At 33.3% G+C, this 20,159-nt stretch overlaps 1 protein-coding gene across 2 annotated transcripts in view; it reads right to left on the reverse strand.

The window, feature by feature from the left end:
* Window positions 1–5,502: 5,502 nt before the first annotated feature.
* Window positions 5,503–20,159, reverse strand: part of LOC136029232 (uncharacterized) — a 58,111-nt gene continuing 43,454 nt past the window's right edge. For both annotated transcript variants that reach the window (XM_065707455.1, XM_065707454.1), the window contains exon 4: window positions 5,503–8,332. In XM_065707455.1, coding sequence (XP_065563527.1) covers window positions 7,275–8,237 — 963 coding nt within the window. In that variant the 5' untranslated portion in view covers window positions 8,238–8,332 and the 3' untranslated portion in view covers window positions 5,503–7,274. The remainder of the gene's footprint in view (window positions 8,333–20,159) is intronic.

A 20,159-nucleotide genomic window follows, 5' to 3' on the forward strand; every position in this document is an offset into this window, starting at 1 on the left:
TAATAAATTTCTGTCTCATTCTTCGTCGATGTGCAAAAATAATGAAGTTTCTTATCTGGTCAGAAGTATATTAAATAGATTTAATACAAACAGTTTTATTTTTTGATAGATTTCTTGTATATAACTTGGGCTGATATTTAGATTTTTATAGTTTTTTCTACAATTTTTACGTTTTCTGTACGATTCGTTCATTTTTGGTATTTAATTAAAGCGTCATTAAGTCTCTTTCCCAAATTCATCTTATTAATATTTATATTTTAGATAGTGCGGTTGATTGGCTAAATGAAACTGTTAAATTCTTTGTTGAAGTGGCTGAACTTTTACCGTTACTATTCCACGATGGGTACACCTATTCACCACCTGCTTGACATATTGGAATCTGCCGTGTACCGAACAGTTTTGCCGCTCTTGGTGCAGTTCCGCCATGCTTGGTAGTTATGCTACTCTTGGCACACTTAAGGCACACTTGGCCCATTTCTACCACACTTGTTTCGCGCATGGTACGATTCCACCATAAAATTATTTACAATAATTTTTTGTTTCTCTACGCTTTACATTACCGGTTGATTCGAAAAATTTAGGATTCTCAGTGCGCTTAGGATTCTCTAGTGCGCTTAGGATTCTCTAGTGCGCTAGATATCACTAGCTAGGCTTAGTTTTCAAACAAAAAAGTGTGTTAGTTTCCGCATAAATAAAGTACAAAAAATTTATGGACATCAAAAAATATCCTAAAAGCCCCTAGAAAATGGCGTCAAAAATAGTGTGAGTTTTCGCCCGAAAGGAATGAAACTATTTGTCTTTTTGTCTGAAACAAAAAAGATGATTAGCCTTAAGCCAATTTCTCAGTTTGAATTCTCGATGAATTCTGTCTGTCGACTAATCTTTTAATCTACGATGGACAGATACGATGGATTACGATGGCAGATACGATGGACTAGGATATTTAAATTCCTTTTGGTAAATCCCGAACTTTTTACTGTTCGCGCTTTTCTTGTATTTCAATACAATTTTTTTTATGTGCTTTAACCTGTATGTCTGTGAGAGGATATATTTCTTCCAAAATACGTTCATTAGTACGGGTATCTATATAGTTGTTAGTTTTACAAACTTTTCCTCCTGTTATCTATCCAATCAATTAGTTTTATTTCCTTTAATTCTGTTTATATGCTACTTCTTTTTCATAGTAAATTTATGATGGAATGGTGGATTAGTCTTCTTAGTTATTCAGCCGAATGAGATTGAGGAGCACAGAAACGTACGCAAACACACAAACAAGTCTAGATGCATATCAAATTTCCAATTTTGCACGTATTGTTTGATGCAAGTAATTTGCTAAGGAATTCTTTGCGAACATGAAATAAAAAAAATAGCCATGTGGGTGTTTTGCCCACCTGGCTAACTGCTTGCAATTCCCAATATCCAAGGGCTTTCCCAATAGCCAAACTATTTTTTATTTCCAAACGGACTCGGTCTCGGTAGAAGTTTGGGAGGGTCACACTTTACATTTCAAAAGAGATACCTGTCTCGAAAATAGAAGATTTTTCAATTTTTCGTACAGGTTCTACTATTTGCTCTTAATAAACATTCAATCAAAATCTCTACGTGAAAAAATATAGCATAACCCTACAATTTGATGTGCAAAAGAAAACAGTATTTTTAGCTCAGCAGTGGGTATATTTTCTTTTACAAATCATAAGAAATTCATCTAAATTAATCTTCGTAGAGTCTAAAGTGATTTTACCAAATATACATCTTTTTTTTTCTCCCACTGAATTAACATTATGTAAAAACATGCAGACTAGTTATGTTTTAGTCAAAAGTCTCATAAACGGGTTTGCTATCGGAGAGATACAAGCAGTGGCATTATTAAGATTCTTATGAATTGTTTCAAAAATTGAGCGGGAAAAAAAAGATGATCAGCCTTAAGAGCTAAAGCTCTCGCTAAAGAAGAGATTCACCAAGATACACAACTCCCAGGAGATTTGAAAACAGATCAATTGACCTAGAAGTCCAAATATATAGATTTTATGAAATTGTGGTTTTGTTTATCCAGTTTAATCGTAATATTGAGCTTAATAAAATATTTATAGTGGGATGAAATTTGTGTTTGAACTTGATTAGTTCATATTGAGTATAAGATTAAGCCAATCACAGTTGGATAGATTGGCTTCTTCTATCATTTCAGTGTGCACTGTAAGTACAGTTTTACATAGTCTTGTGAATTATATACAGTTGAAGTGGTAACACCCTGGAGATGAACATGTCCTCAGGCCCCGTGGGGCTGATGGTGGCCTACCTGGAAAATGGACAAAAAGTGTATATTCATGCCCTTCAGCCTAATCCTGAGGCTACAATTAATGAATTTGTACCTACCATTGACAACAGGAAACCTATGCTCTACAATATGTTACCCAACCCGCTACCAATCCATAATACTTATACTCCACTAATGTTGACAAGTGAAGAGGATGCTGCACAGGAAGAAATGGAAGAAGAAAGGATCCTTTCACAAGCAGTACACCCCAAGATTGTTGAGGGTCACATTGAAGCTCAATTTCCCAGGCTTGGACTGAGCTAAGATCTTGGGAGGAAAAGAAGAGTCACATCACCTGGACTTAGCCCCAACCAAGCAAACAAGAAGAGTTTTGAACTCAGGAATCCTCAACGTAAGGATTACCCTGTTAATATAACACAAGAAGAACCCATAAAAATGAAGTTACAGCTGCAAATGGACATTGTTGTGGCAGGACAAAGAATCCCCAGTGATAAAATACTAGAAAATAGCCTAAGAGAAATTCTACAAGGTAGTAAATTTGATTATGAAGTCGACAAATTGCGAGAAAAGGGCACAATATATGTAGCAAATGAGAAATCAGCCTCCAAACTATTAAAATCCACTAAAATAGCCAATACTGACGTTACGATATTTCGAAAGGCAATAACAGTAAGAGGAATCATCAAAGGAATTCCTAAAGAATACAGTTCAGAAGACCTAATAGGAATGACTCAGGCTCCTGTCAAGATTCTAAATGCAGAAAGACAAAAATGGTACAATAGAGACAACAAAACTCTAGAAGATAGCTATGCAGTGATGCTGACTTTTGAAAGCAATAGTCTACCTTCCTCTGTCTGGTCTGCAGGAAGAAAAAGAGAAGTGCAACCATATGTAAGACAGAATACTGCAGTGTCATAAATGCCAGAGATATGGACATGTACAGAAATACTGCAGAGCACAGCAGCCTAAATGCCTGAGATGTGCTGGAAATCATGACTCAGGAGTCTGTCAATTAAAAAACAAAGACATTCAAAACAGAACAAACTCCTAAACTTGCGCAAACTGCAAAGGGTTACATGCCTCTACATCATCACAATGTCCCATAAGAATGCAGAATAAAAATATTCTCGAAATTGCGGAAAAAAACCAAATCAGCTATAAAAGAGCCACCACAGCATATAGAAGCTATGCAGACGTTACCAACAAAAAACAGGACCAGCTCTTAAACCCAAAACCATCAGCCTACGATGTTAGCTATATTGCAGAACAAACAGCAAAGAAAATCACCTTGGGTATTTTGCTGAACCCAGAACTATTGAACCTAGAAAAACTATCCTTAACAGATCGAATAAATAAACTGTGTGAATTGGTTGAAAAACTAAACATTCGTATAAATAGAAATGAGGTAAACCAGGTAGTATAAATGAACCAAATTCTTAGCCAGAAATGATTGATTTTTTAAAAATTTTAGCATGGAACTGCAACTCCATCAAAAATAAAAAGAAATTTTTATTAGAGAGTTTCTGTGATGATAATAAGGTGGATATTATTTGCTTGCAAGAGACCTGCCTTAAGCCCTTTCATAGTTCACAACCAAAATTCAAAAATTACAACTGTCTAAGATACGATAGGTTGGACTCCCAAAAGGGGGGGTGTCTTAATATGCATTAGAAGTGGGCTACATTTTACTGAGATTACTATTTACTTTAGAGAAGAACACATCGAAAAGTTTGAAGAAGTTGGCTGCAACATCTTTTTGTATAATCAATTAAAACTGAACATAGTTAACATATACAGCCATTCAGGCTCTGCAGCTGGACTTGATAATTTTCTGAATGGAATAGGAACCTCAACATTAAATAATGAGATGCTGTCCATAGTGGGGGACTTCAATGCTCATAGCAGAAGCTGGTGTTACTGTTCAATTGTAAACACGGCTGGAAAAAGTATTGAAAGTTTTATGTTAAATTCAAGACTTTGTATAGCAACCCCAAGAGGTCTCCCAACCAGACTGAATCCAAATACTGGTAAATTTACTACCATCGACCTAGCTTTTGTTGATCCATCACTTTTTAACAAATGTACTGTTTGTGCCCCAGATCAAGATGTTCTTATTAGTGATCACCAGCCAATTCTTATACACCTTAATCAATCAAATTCCTCTCAGAATACAACTACAAAGAAGAAAAGATTCATAATTAGGAAGGCAGACTGGTTTAAGTTTAAAAAAGAAATGGAGACTACAGCAGTTAACCTACCGGTTACTGACAGTAATAGTATCGAAGAAAAAGTGGCAATTTTCCAGGAAAACATTCTTGGAATTGCCAAGCAATCCATTCCAATGTCAAATGGTAAACACAAACCAAGACACTCTTCTCCTTGGTGGACTAATGACTGTGAAGTGGCAAAAAAGGAATTTACTAGGAAGAAGAATCTATATAAAAGAATATCTAGCAATCAAAATTACGTACAAATGAAAAAAGCTTACGTAGAGTTCAAAAGAATCATTGTTGGAGCTAAGAGAGATTGCTGGAAACAGTTTTTCGAAAAGCTTAGCTTCAGGGACCCAACCTCCAAAGTATTTTCATTTCTTAGGAATATGAATAAAAAAGCACCTGCTTTAAAAAATAACCCACCACTGAACTTTGAAAACCAATGCCTGGTGAATGATGATGAAAAAGCAGAAACAGTGGTCAAATATCTAAATAGTACTATAGGAAAGGAAGACCCAGATTTCAGTGAAATAAGCCGTATTAGGGGAAGGGTGAGAGCACTATATGCTAAAGATAACGAAGAAGACTATAACAAACAATTTACACACACGGAATTAGATTTGGTGATTTCAAAATTACCAAATACTTCACCGGGACCTGATATGATTCATGCAATCTTTATCAAAAACCTCAATCAAACTTGGAAGAAGTCTCTCCTAGACATTATTAATCAAGCTTTGTCAGAAGGTATATATCCCAGGCTGTAGAAAAAAGGTGAAGCAATAATGATTCTTAAAATTGGAAAGGATTGCTCTAAGCTAGAGAATCACCGTTTCATAACCCTATTACCGATCCTAGGGAAAGTTATGGAGCGTATGGTAAAAAAGAGACTAGATCATGAAATCGAAAAACGTCTTTTACTTAAAAATATACAGTGCGGCTTCAGGAAGGAGACAAATGCCATTGACTGCCTTACTCTGCTAAAAAATTCAGCACTATATAGGTTCCTTTACATTGAGTTTTGGCGTTCCGTTATCCTTTTCACACTGGAATCCGCAAGGCTCAATAATCCTTCCTAAGATCTTACGTTAACGTAACCGTAACCGTAACCGTATACGAGAGCTTTAACGGAAGAAGTTCAATTTATTTTAACTTCTTACGTTTACGTTAAAAGCCAAAATGGATGTTTTTGATGAACAAATTATTGAATTTGTAGAAGCTAGGAAATATTTATATAGCTCAAAGGACCCTGGTTTCAAGGATAGGCAATTGAAGCAGAATTCGTGGGAAAGTCTGAGCCAAAGCTTTGCTTCAGTTGGTAAAGACATTAGTGGTGAGTATTCTTGGCATTTTCTTGATTTGTAGGCTAGGGTATGTTTTGCTAAATATTGTTATTTTACTTACTAGCAGTCTGTAAGTAATGCTGAAAAAATTAACAATGCATTATATATTTGAATTGATTTTTTTGTTGTTGTTTTTTTCAAATATTTGAAACAAAATTAACCTAGCCTACTGGTATTTTACCCTAGCCAACTGTATCTGTTATAATAATTGAAACTCTTTTGGAAGTAATCGTTTTCTAGGCCTGTTCATAATTAGACCCATTGTTGAAATTATTCTTTAATGTGGAAAAAATTTAAGATCATAAAAAAATAAAGAATTTAAGATAGGCTAGGCTAAAATGGTTAAAATGTGGTTAATAATACTAGAAACATCATAATCTGATTGATAAAATACATGATATGTTTTATATTTAAGAACCTAATCATTATTCAGTAATTTGGTATTTTTTTAGGTTGGCTACTGAGGGCTAAATCTGGTAGCCCATATTTAAGAGGAGGGTAAGGTGCGTTGTCAAAAACACAAATGTTATACATAAAGAGAACATAAAATAAGGAATCTAGTGGTAGCCTACTGCTTTCAGTATTAGGCTTATAGACTGTTTCCTCCTATGGAACTCTGGATCTAGAATAGTAGCCTACCTTGCATCCTAGCCTAGTCTCCTTTCACCTGATATTCTTCAATTTGAGCTATCTAGCTATAATATAGCCTATCAAAATAGCCAGGCTGTACATGAAAGTCTGTTGATTTTTTTCTGAAAATGGCAATACTGTTGGAAATAAGTAGCCTACAATAAATAATGCAAGTCAAAACAATCACTAAAGTTTCATATATAGTCCATGCCATTGGCTATATATTTTACATTGTCATTAGTAAACCATGTAGCAAAAGAGATTGAATGACACTGTTAGATTATCTTTATTATTAACAAAGCTTTCAAATCAAAGGAGGTCATTGCTTATAATTTCAAAACTGTGATGATTAATTCCCCTATTAATCTCCCTATTTGCATATATGTTGAGCAATGTCTTTTTCTTATGTTGTTCCATGTACTGTTGGCATCTTGTTTTGCATTTATACTGTGAAGAAGTTTATAAATGAGGATTTGGTAAAACATATAGGGCATATAGAGATGTGTAACTTTATGGCAAAGAGCCTTTAAGGGATGTAAATGATTTCATATCTGCTTTTTGTCTTTTTTGTAAAGAAACTCAAGTAATATATTACAAGTCAACTTAAGTCATTATCCCACATACTATTTTACTCACTCAGATTTTATACCCTATTGAAACTAATTTTCAGCAATTGTGTTCCTTATGTCATATCCCTATAATTAATGTGAAAGTAGTAACAATTTAGAAACTGCCACGTAATGCTCTTTCCCTTTGCCAAGGTACACTTCCAGTAGGTGAAACTAAATACCTAGCCAGACTGTCTCTGAGACATTAGGAGTTTCGTGAGGCATTGTTGCTTCCAAACCGTCTGTGTTCAGATAAGACAAAGCTAGTTGATGTTTCATTTTGATCACTCTGAGCTCCACGAGTCTGGATGAGAAAATTATGCAAACATAAACATGCTAAAACTAGTAATTTTGCATTTTCTGGCTGGAGAATAATCTCACTCCGAAATATTCTAAATCGTTGGGCAAAAATACCAAACGCATTCTCAATTGATCGGCGGGCACTTGATATTCTGTAGTTATAGATTATTTGTTCCTCTGAAAGCCTGTTTCCAGGGTACGGGCGCATTATGTAGTCTTTTAGAGGGAATGCTTCATCAGCAACAAAGAAAAAAGGGAATTTATCATGAGTTCCAGGCAATGGGCTTGGATCTGGGAATTTAATTGCACCACTTTCAATTTTCTGTCCAAACTCTGATCTTGAAAAGACACCCCCATCACTCTCACTTCCATATGCACCAACATCAACAAATTTAAATTGGCAATTTGCATTGCATGTTGCTAGCAGAACTATACTATGGTAATTTTTATAGTTGTAAAATTGGGAGCCTGAATTATATGGACATTGAATTCTAATGTGTTTTCCATCCATGGCTCCCACACAGTTTGGAAGTGATGATTTTGCCTTGAATGTTTGGCTTATTTCTTCTAGATCACAGGTATCAGGCAGTTGTAAATATTCATCCTTGAGAGCTTCATAAATAGCATTCAATGCATCTTTTATTATGCCAGATACTGTTGAAAGGCCGACTCTAAAATCATATTGCAAAGAGGTCATTGACATTCCTGTGGCAATGTACCTAAATATTAATGCTAACTTTATTTCTGGTGAGATTGGCTTCCGAAAGTTGGTATGATTCTTTGTCAGCTTGTTCTTTACTTTGTCACATATTTGAAAATACTCATGTCTTGTAAACCGTGTATAGTTAAAAAAACTTCTCCTCATCATCAACAAGCAACATGTGTTGTACCAAGGCAATCTGGCCCTTCTCCTCTCTTTCCTTTTGACTGAAGATTGGACGGACCCATATTCTTCTCTTCTTTCTAAAAAAAAACCAGGATTTTAATAGAGGTTAGTATTATTCCTGTTGCCAAACAGAAGTGAATATGCTACTGGAACTATGGTTTAGAACCAGGAATTGATTCAATTGAATCTAAAGCCATTATAATATAGCCTACCGTCTGGTAAGAATTCTTAAGCAATGTCCCTTTCCCAACCTTAATAACAATTGCTGTCATCTAGTAATAATTAATGAGCACAATAGGAACCAGTTTGTATTTTGCTTCAATTTTGGAATATTATTACCAAAAATAGTAAGAATTTAAAAAGCTTATTTATTCAGTTAATAATTTCAAAGTTATCAAACAAACACAAAGTGGAAACAATAGGGAAAATCTTTTCAAGACAGTGGACATCAATGTAGCCCTGGTTGAACTTTGTGGAAGTAAGGATGGTAGGGCTGTTTTTAAAAACACTTTTTCTAATTAATTCTCAAATTTTAATGCAAGTTTATTCATATATATATATATATATATATATATATATATATATATATATATATATATATATATATATATATATATATATATATATATATATATATATATCTTTCTTGTATTGTGCTGAAGAGAGCCTTGGACATAGGGCCAAAATATCCACTATCTTGAAAAGATTTTCTTTATTGTTTCTACTTTGTGTTTGTTTGTTATGGAAAAGCAGTGTGGTCTTCGTTGCTATTTTCAGAGTTATCAGTTAGGTCACATAGATGCAGACTGATTTCTAGCTGCTATTGCTTCTTTAAACAAAGAGTACAATTTATTGGAAAAAATCACATGGCCATTAAAGCATTTATTATAAGCATTTATTACAAATTTTGTTTGGAAGGAAAGTAATCCTCAAACAAAAATATGAGCGCTGAAAATAAGTAAAGACAAGTCTTTTCAAAGTAAAGAGAGCAAAAACACGCAAGCTTTCTGTAAAGAAAATTGGAATAAATAGGACAACATACCTTTTTAGCTGTTTAGATTCCGCAAGGATAGCCACAGCAGCGATTATCATATCCTCTTCACTGTCACTACTTGTTCCAGTGTTCCAATTCCAACTTGTTGATTCCATGTTTTGCAAATTCAAACTTTAGCAGATGATGATTGTGATCGATTTTCTGCGATATTGGTGTATAACTTTATTACAAATAAACGGTTCGGTGTGAAGGGAAGAATTTTGATGTGAAAGAACATAAACGTAAGACCCGTAATATGAAACGTCACAACCGTAGCATTAACCGGAACGTAAGGTCTTATGTTTTCAATGTGAAGGAACCTTATGCCTGCAAAATAAAATGTATATGATTGCAATTTTATTGGATGTAAAAGGTGCCTTTGATAGTATAGTTCATCATCAAATTCTATCAGGACTAATGCAAGCAAAAATCAGAGGAAGGGCGCTTAAGTTCATAAGCAACTACCTGACAGATAGGGAAGTAACAGTAAGAGTCGGCAACTCTACCTCACGAGCAACTGTCATAGGGAAGAGAGGTGTGCCTCATGGTTCAGCTTTGGGACCACTATTGTATAATATCAGTGAATATGACATACCAATCGAAGAATGTGGAGACTCTGGAGCTATCTTTGCAGATGACAATAATATTTGGGCCCTGGGGACAACATTGACAGAAGTAGAAGACGTTCTGAGAAGCAGCTTAGTGCAGCTAAGCTGCACTAGCTGCAAGAAGAATAATAGACCAACTGACAAAATTCTATCTCTTTGGCCAAGAGATAGACTATACTAATCAAGTCAAGATTTTGGGTTGTACATTCACCAGCAGATTGTCTTGGAAACAAAACATGGATAATATATCATCATCATGTATAAAGAGATTAAATATTATGAAATTAATGACGTCTCCAACTTGGGGCTTAAAACCTGACTTTCTGTTAGAATATTATAAGAAATACATACGATCAAAGATTGAATATGCATCTGAGATATATTTCTCTGATCCAGGGTCGACCCTCTGTCACTTGGACCTAGTGCAAAATTCGGCTTTGAGGATTGCATTTGGGGCAAGAAGAACGACACCAGCTAAATTTTTGATATCAGAAGGTGGAATAGAAGACCTAGAATGCCGACGTAAAATCAAAAACCTACGCTACTGCAAGAGATTATGGTCAGCAAAATCAACACACCCAATCAAGTCACGTATTCTCAAGCCTGGTCACTGGACTACAGCCAACAAAAAGTATTTAAGGAATGAATCAAATATATTTGAATTCTTACTGGCGATTTCAAAAACCTATGATGAGTCACTAGAAATTTGCGACATGTTACACCAACCTGCAAGGCCATGCCCACCACACTGGATAGTGCAAAGCGTTTCTCATGACCTGACCATCCAATATCCAGAAATGGTAGACCATAGATTATCCTTTCTAATTACTTTAAATGAAAGATACCACGATTTTCTGGTTATATATACAGATGGCTCTAAGTTTGAAAATGATAGGGGGTAGGAGCAGCATTTGCCATACCTTCATTGAGTGTCTCACAACTATTTAAACTACCAGAATACTTCTCAATATTTCAAGCAGAGGTTATAGCCCTACATAAGACTCTTCAATATGTAGTAAATAATCTTAGAAATTACAAAATAGTCATATGTATTGATTCTAAAAGCTCAATTCAAGTTGTTGCAAATTGTGATCCATCTATTTCAAACAAAAGGGAAGTAATGGAGTGTCATCTTGCTTATATACAAGCGAGTAAATGTAATGATATACATCTTCAATGGGTGCCATCGCACTCCGGTATATCTGGCAATGAATTAGCAGATAAGTTAGCAAAAGGGGCAACATCACGAGGAATTCAACTTGATGAATGGGACCATTCAGAAAACCAAAGGAAAACAGATAAAATCATGAAAAAGGTTGCAGATAGTGCAAAGACTCTGAACAAACAGCATTTTAGATCTTATGTGGATCAAGAGGGTGGAATTAATGTATACTGCTCTTTAACTAGAAAACAAGGGAGAATACTATTTAGATTAAGATCAAACCATGCTGGCTTTGGAACTTATAAAGCCAAAATATATGGTGAATCCCCATTGTGTTGATGTGGAAGAAGACTTAGAGCATATTGTTTTTAAATGCCCAAGTTACAATGGTTATCGCTCAAATATATTTGGCTTCTTTATAAAAAAGAATGTAGCCCCTTCAATGCAGTTAGTACTTGGAGGATTTAAATCAGTTCCAGAAAATTTAGAGATCGCCCGCATCTTATCGCAGTTCTCCAGTGACATTGGTAGAGCATTAGATTTTTAATGCTTCTGCTATTTAATCGTGGATGACAAAAAGTGGATGACAACCAAGAGGTAAGGGTCTCAAGGTGCATAAAGCACAGAGGAGAGCATAACAACAACGAAGAGATTCACCATAGAGAAGGCATTATCCTTGCATGGAGTAGCAGATACATATATTGAAGTGGTTTGTGCTAAGTATGTTGAGAAAATTGTTGTCGTAAGACTGTGAATACCAACATACTGAAATATTAACTGTTTGTGGCATAGTTAGGCTGCAACTCGGTTTAGCTCAATGACCATTGCTACAGCTACTTTTTAGCGTGGGCATCGTTTCACTGCAAATGTCCACTATTTTATATGAAAGAGCTAATAAGCTGAAACATTTTAATTAAACCAAATTGTTTACTTTTTTAATTGTGAAGTCTCACCGTATTATGAAAGAAGCACAACATAAAAAAAGAGCATCGTCTATAGAAGTAAGTTGTAAATGTCAGTTGGATGTTACTTAGGAGAGAGGGAGAGACTCAGCGACACCCAATGCAATACCATTGCCTCATGGCAAAGTAGGATAAAAAGGTAGTAGAAATAGACCAAAATAACATATTTGTATCCTTCCTTGGGTGACGTTTGAGGGATATTAACTTAGTTTCTTGGATATTAACTTTTGATACATAATAAAAATAACTTCGATACAAAATAATATGTAAAATATTTAATTTTGGATTTATATTAGACACTTGCGAGAGGCTACCAATTTTGGTGTGCAAAATGTGTGGACTTGTAACTCTGTGAATATACCCATTTTTAACTAAAAATCGATTTTCTCTTCTCAAAAAACATTAGTAGCGGTTATATTTGCCTGTATTTGAAAGAGATTTCTAATATGAATCCTATAGAAAAACTGAAAAGTATTTGAATAATTTAATATAGCTGACTCTATGAATAGGAATAAAGAATTTTATTAGGTCAGGATTATCTGCTGGTAATTATGAGATGTCGATTGCTTGGTGAATACAATTATCAGGGGTTTTTATTCTAAATTGCTACAAAAAACCTTTGCTACATGGGCTAGTACCCCATCGCCTTTTAAAACAGGAATTATGACCATTCTCTATGCAATTAATGCTAGGATTGACAGAAGAGTGTGGATTGACAACAGGAATTATTGAGGAAATCCCAAAAAATCTTTGGACTTTTATCCTTGAATTAATTGAAGATATTTGATCCCCTTTCTCTAACGGATGGTAATCACAAAAACTGCCGATTAAAAATTAATTATTTGAGCAAATAAAGATTTTAAAAAGAAAAACAAATATTTGAGCAAATGCATTGCCATCAAATGCAAAAGGTATGTATTTGGGAGCAAAAACTACAACGTCATTAACAAAGGCTTATAAACGCCTTAACATAGAAAGAATGCCCATTCTAATTTTCGTCACCCTATCAACACGTTTATTAATAATTTACAAATAATGGAAAGCTGGTTGGATAATCTTGATACTACCAATGTCTTTCTAGAAGATGATGGCGCTACAGGCGATTGTTGCTGAACGTCAAGTTTGCTATTTTAAAGAGATCAGTATGAATATCGAGCATGATGTTGATTGTGCCATTCTATTCGATAAAGAACATCTAAATCCCTTTTTTGGAGTCAAGAACGTTCTCAAAGTTCCTTTTTCCTGCCAAAATTACTGAAACTCTACATCTTTGTCTCCCTTAACCAATGATAGCCCTGTCATGCCGCAAGCCTTTGTAGAATGGAATTGAAGCACCCGTAAAGTTTGTTGTTTGTAACTTCAGTTATGATCAGAACCTATCTTAGCAACAGGCTAAATATCCGGAATGGAAACTGATAGTACAAGGAGAAAAATTTAATTGCTATATGGTATTGAACGCATTTAATATGCATTTTGTATTTAATATACTACAAGGAGGCTAAGACAGGATAAGATTTATTCATCACGAAACACACATACAACATTATATTTTACTATTTCCCCAAAGCCTTTTTGGCATGTAAAGAAGGGGAAAATAAACAAGTCACTTACTGAGAAAAAATTATAAAATCACTTACTCACAGAGAGAAGAGCAAAAAAGAGAAGAAAAGAAAATATAAATAAATAAAAAAAACTGTGCAAAACAGAACTAAATAAACTAATAGATTGAATAGACTAAATTAATGAATTAGATCAGTAGATTAAATAGACCCCACTGAAATAAAAATTGATAAATTTCATAAATCTCAAGGAAGCCAAAGAATTTTCAAATTTTTTTTGAACAAACAGAATGAGTGGCATCTTCGAGCTGATTCGGACAACTTATTCCATACAACATGACTCGCAATTAAAGGGTTAAAATCTGATATTACACAAGGAGTAGAAGGAACTTGAATATTATTTTTGGTTTTGCGAAGATTATAATTATTCTGATCAGAGGTGAAAGATAGCGGAACACTTAGGGGATGAGGGAGGTCACCATGAAGCTGAGGAAAAGTAAAACATGCACACGAAAGAATATACAGTGACTCGAGATCAAGTAATGGGATAACTCTTTAATGGTTGGTTTCCTTAACGAGGTTTCTAGCTTTATTATAAACCTTAGAAAGTGGTTTTAACAATGAAGGAAAGGTTGACGTCCAAACTATCAGACAGTAAGAAACATAAGATCGGATCAAGGTGTGAAAAAGGATTTCCGCGTTTCATCCAGGGAAAATATTATTAAGTTTCCCTAAAATATCAAGACTCATTTTATCTTTATCTGCATATCTTCATTTTAATCAAAATCTATGTGACGTTTGAAAGACAAGTTTTCATCAACAAGAATACCCAAAAACGAACCTAACGATCCCTAACCATTTGACAGATGAATTTCTAATAACTGGAGATTTATCTGTGAAACATGCGAACATATCAAAAACCTGTACTTGAAATAATTTAGGCTAAGATAATTTGCATCAAGCCATAAAATTATTCTCTCAAAAAAATTTTCCATATTTAACCGAAGCTCAGATTCACAATTTTCCGAAGTGCCAAGTGTGCTATCATCAGCAAAACAAACAAGGACATCAGATAATAGCGAACTATAGTCGGAATTATGGGCAAGGGAAGGTTTAGGATGACAGAATCTAGATCAATTAATAGGTTTCTGCTTTTTACTGTTTAAAACAGATCATTTACATAAATCAAAAATAGCACTGACCCTAAAACTGATCCATGAGGGACGTCACAATTCACTTGTGAGGGTAAAGGGAAAAGTGGATCGACAGAAATTAACTATGATTCAAATAAGATTTGAACCAAAAAAATACAATACCCCTAATGCCAAAATGAGACATCTTCGATAGAAAAATTTCACGGGTTAAGGAATCGAATGCCTTGCGAATATCTAGGAATATAGCAGCTGGGTATTTGCGGGAAAATTTCTCAAGGGGGCGGGGATTCCCGGAATGACTTTAAAAACATTCTTTTCAAATGAAAGTGTTTTCCAAATAAAAGTGTGCCAAGAAAAATCTAAAAATCTCACCTGGAACTGCAAGAAATTTCAGCTGGAATGAAATTATCTTAGGGGATTTTTCCTGGAGGGGGACGGTAATATAACGTGGGAATAGCTTTCCATGGAGGTGTTGTCTGTGGGAGAATAAATTTTCCATGGAAGGGGAGCTAGATTTACCAGTATTATTCAAAAACAATCAGAAATTAAAGAAAAAAAAAGTTTTTCCAATTGAAAGTAAGGAGCGACAGAAAAACTTAAAACCAACGGAAATTGTTTATTTTACAATGGGGCTATCCCTTTCTCAATACTTCGCTCTTTACACTAAAATTTGACTTTTTTCCGTTTCTTTAAAAACAACTCAAACACAACTGAAATTTAGTTAGAAATACAAGTTTTTTAAGTTAAAATAAATTGAAAAATTTTATTTTTATAAAACTTTAAAAAAAAACATATATTTAATAATTTATGTTTTATTCAAGTTTTGATGTTGCCCCTCACTTTCAGTTGAATTTTTTTTTATTTAGACGTACTTGAATAAAAAAAAGATTACCACATGAGAAACTACAGATTATTATTGATGTTCTTCATTCGCAGTTGTTAAATCAAAGTGTTTTGTAAGTTTCTATTCTTACTTAAAATTGTCAGAATACTGGGTAAATTCCTAACACTCACAGTAATCATAAATTTTCAGCTTTAAAAACAAACACATGACTTTGTAAAGCGGCCACCCGAAGCCAAGTAAAAAAATTTATTATAAAAAGCCTTAATAAGTTTAATAGAAAGGTTAAGGAATTTATAAAAGGTTTGGAGAATTTTTTCGTTGTGCATTACAACTCTAGCATCAAGTCAAAACTTTATTGTTTTTAGGGGGTTGAGGGTGGTTGCAAAGGGCTTTAAATTTTCCATTCACACAAATATTAACGGACGATTTTTACTTTGGTTTGTTTTGTAATACTCGTTTTCGGGCATACTCTGCTTGGTAATAATTTAGATTTGATTGAAATGGGTGGCAAAATCCCCCCCTCCTCTCCTACACTCCTGTTAACAGTGGGGCCAATGGGGTATTTTAATCTCCTAGATCTTAGTGTTTAAAACTCTATAGTTTTACTGCTGATGATGAGCACTGTATGTGTTTGAAATATCCAGTTAAAAATTTTATGTCTATTAACTGTCGATTAAAAGCTTTCATCCCTATTTTAAATGTTATACTTTCGTCATGGAAAGGCAGTTTGGTCTTCGAAGTTATCTATTCCAATAATAAAGTAATCTCTTTTAAAATGAAAAAAATAGCCTAAGAGCGATCTATTAAGGAGAGGAAGGCCCCTTAAATACGTTTTTTGTTCTTTTCGTATTAACTTTTAATGTAACTCCTCACTTACAGTTAAAAAACATATGGATTTGTGAAATAGCTAATCGTTTTTTAAATAGTGTTGTGAAATCTATCTCCCCCTCCTACGATAATTTCATTTTCCCACAGAAAATCCCTCTACCGAAAGATTCTGTCACCTTACTGAAGTGCACAGTATTAGCAGAATTAATTTTACAAGACATAGTAACAGAGCATGAAAGAGGTAGAAACTTGTTATATGTAAACATAATGCATAGTTTGAACAACTCTCAATTGAATCAATGAATGAAAGAAAAAATCTTCGTCCTCAGCCACATCCAACTCATTTCAAGAATAGACGCTGATAGTTACAGATAGTGGTTTTCGAAAAAAAGAAAAATGGCTACCGTAAATTCAATGGTAATGTATTTTCAATTTATTTAGTGGCTGATACGTATTACACTAAACACATTCAAGATGTGAATAAAGGTAAATCATAGAGAAATATATAAAATATGATGGAAATATACATTGTAGTAAGAAAATAATGGAAACCACAGCAAAAAACCTAACCAAAATACTAACTTTATAAATTAAGTATTTAATATAAATATACCTACCTTATAGTTCATGTCATCTGAGACAAGTGAACTGTACCGAATAGAGATTGGTAAACATGTTTTCCACATATTCGAATTCTGGATTGCTTTTGGTCTAATACATAAATACCTACTGATCTTTTATAGTATGTAAAAATTGGAAATTTTCTTTATAATCTAACAGGTGTATATTATGTAAATGGACAAACCCCTTCACCTCCCTTAACAAAATATGATAAATTTGTCTTTTATCAATAGGAAATGATTTTTAATACCTAATATACTTATATCAAATGGATTTAGTTTATGAACTGATTTAGCAGTGTTTATATCTTCTGTTTATTTAAAGTACCAAAGTAAAAGTTAATACTTTGTACGTTTATCCTTGGCTTCAAATCATAGGATTGCCCGTACAGTGTCAGATTTTATAGTTTAAATAGTATATATTATTTAATTATGTATAAATATAAATTAAATAATATATATGTAGATCGTTTTATATATTGCCAATAAGTGTTGGGACCCATAAATTATGTTGAATGTTTGTTTCGTGACAGTTGATTCAATTAACAGGTAAATTTGTGTAAGGGAGACGCAATGCGCAAAAACAAGGAAAATAAAAAATAAAAGTTATATATTGCACATTAGGGGAGTCTGGGGAAAAGTATAGCTGGACTGCATGCAAAATCCAATAGCTACGATTCTTCTGCATATTAATAAGTAAGAATTGTTGAATAACGTCACTTTTTGAGTGGGGTCGGGACAATACATCGGTACCTAGTTTATTTAATGTTTAATGGCTAATGCTATGTAGAAAAAGTTAAAATTTAAAATAATACGAGTAAACTAACCCCCAATTCTAAAACCTATAGAAAGTATCCCATGATTTTGTGAGTTACGAGAAAGGGTATCACATTCTAATTGGGAATTATTTTATAAATTTATAATTTAATATTTAAAAATAAATTAAATGACTGGATACCTGAAACCCCTCCACCCTTAGAAGAATTCCTATAGGACAAAACGCGTGATTAAGAATTTTGTAGAAGGATTGTCGTATCCTGAAAGTAGCTAATCAATTTGTTATAATTTATAGGATGATACAAATAAAGAAATGAATTTGCAATTAATTGACGATTTCCTACAATCCGGCTAAAGAAGTCAGATTGACGAGGAGATTGTGGCATTATCTTAATCCAATAGTTTTAGTCGACTGGACGAGAAAAAGGTAAGGATAAAAATGTTTTTGTTCCGAATGTTAAAGCCTGATTTTGAAATGAATTATATTAATATTTAATAAGTTAAATACATGTTTTGAAAAATTTAATTCAAGAATGATATGAATTATCGTAATTATTCATACCATATTATTTATGCTTACGGAAACATTCCTGCTTCAAGCATTAAAAAATTGGAAAAGAAATTATTTAGTATCCGAACTGATTTGCCGAATTAAGTGCTGCGTTGTTTTAGAAAGTTCTAATTTTAATTTTGAACAATTCAACTGATGCAATTCCAATTTTTTTTTATGTGCGCAATATGCCAAATCTGTGTTATAATTTTTGCTTGTAATAAAAGTCTTGCGAAAGGATAAACGTTCATTTGCAAGTTCAAATTGTAATTGTATAAAAAGATGTGGTAGCATAATGATTCAAATACTCACTCAAACATTAAAACAGCCAAAAAAATAATATAGATTTATTAAGCGGTTGAAATTAATATCTAATTTAATCTTAATTTTAAGTCAATTAAAAGGAAACTTGCAACATTAATATTGTTTTGAAAAATGTTGTAATTCTGAATGGGAAATCATGATTACAAAATGGAGCATTTGTCATTAATAACTTTAAATATATGTAATGAAAAAAATTAATTTCAAAGCGATTTTAAATAGCCTATTTCTTCTGGCCATAATTTCTCCGAACTGATTTGGCGAATTTTTGCCATACATGATGTGTTTTTTATAGAATTGAAATTATAATTTGGAACAATGAAATCGATAATCGCCAATTTCTTGTATAATTTTCGAATGTACCATTTTATTTTATATTAGAAAACATGTGCTTCACCTAAAATAATTTTGCCATAGAAATACGAATGAATAAATTATTTGCTTTCAAGATGCTATTGTAATCAAGTTGAATGGGTCTGTTAACATATTACCTCCGTAATGTTTCAGTCAAACATTATCAGTGAAAAAACGAAAATAGGGATTTATTTAGCGATTGAATTTTAATTTTAATAAAAACGAAACATGATATGGCAATGACTTACATAGGTAATTATTGGGGCAATTATATGGTGTATTTGAAAACACGAGAAGCACTGGCGTTACATATTCAAGATCCCTCTCTAATAATACAATGTCGCTTTAAACTATCGTATTGTTTGTTGATGTTTAAGATTATAAAATCCCAAAAATGGACAGAATGTGATGTTAGTATGTAAAAAATTGGTTGCATTTAATATTATAAGTGTACTACGGACGATGAGAAGGAAAATCTAATGAGTTGCTGAGAGTCAAAACTGTGGTTGGTCGTAAATAATCATACAGCTTCGGCTCCTCCCCGTTAATTATTCATAGCGGTACCTATTCGGAGCTATGTTAACTGTAGTTGAAGAACACGCTAATTACTCTGATTAGTATTAAATACCTTCCCGTTAATATTTTTGTTTATTTAATGCTATTATCTCATAATATAATCTTCCGTATGTTCTTTTTAATATATGATATGAGTTATTATTCACCAATTTTGGTTACATTATTTTAAATTTTAAATCTTTTGAAGTTACAATACCTACTGTTTCATCTATGCTAATGATATATTCTAGATGAACAAAATGGAATTTGGTAATCACTTATATGATAAAGTAATGAACTTTGTCAAATTGGACAATGAAACTGAAATAATAAAGGAATGTAACAAAGTTGAAAGTAATAAAGGATGAACAAAGTTGAATGTGAGAAGCATTTGTATACCAAAGCTCTAAACTTTGAGAAATTTGAAAATGATTCTGACATAATAAAGGAATTGGAGGCAATTGAAAGGACGGACTTCACAATAAAAATTAGAGCACATATCGACTTAAATTAATTGCCAGTAACTCAAAGGCAAATGCTATTAAATTAGTACAATATTTGATCAATTAATTCAAAA

The sequence above is a fragment of the Artemia franciscana genome, chromosome 7, assembly GCF_032884065.1.
Source record: "Artemia franciscana chromosome 7, ASM3288406v1, whole genome shotgun sequence".
Lineage (NCBI taxonomy): Eukaryota > Metazoa > Arthropoda > Branchiopoda > Anostraca > Artemiidae > Artemia > Artemia franciscana.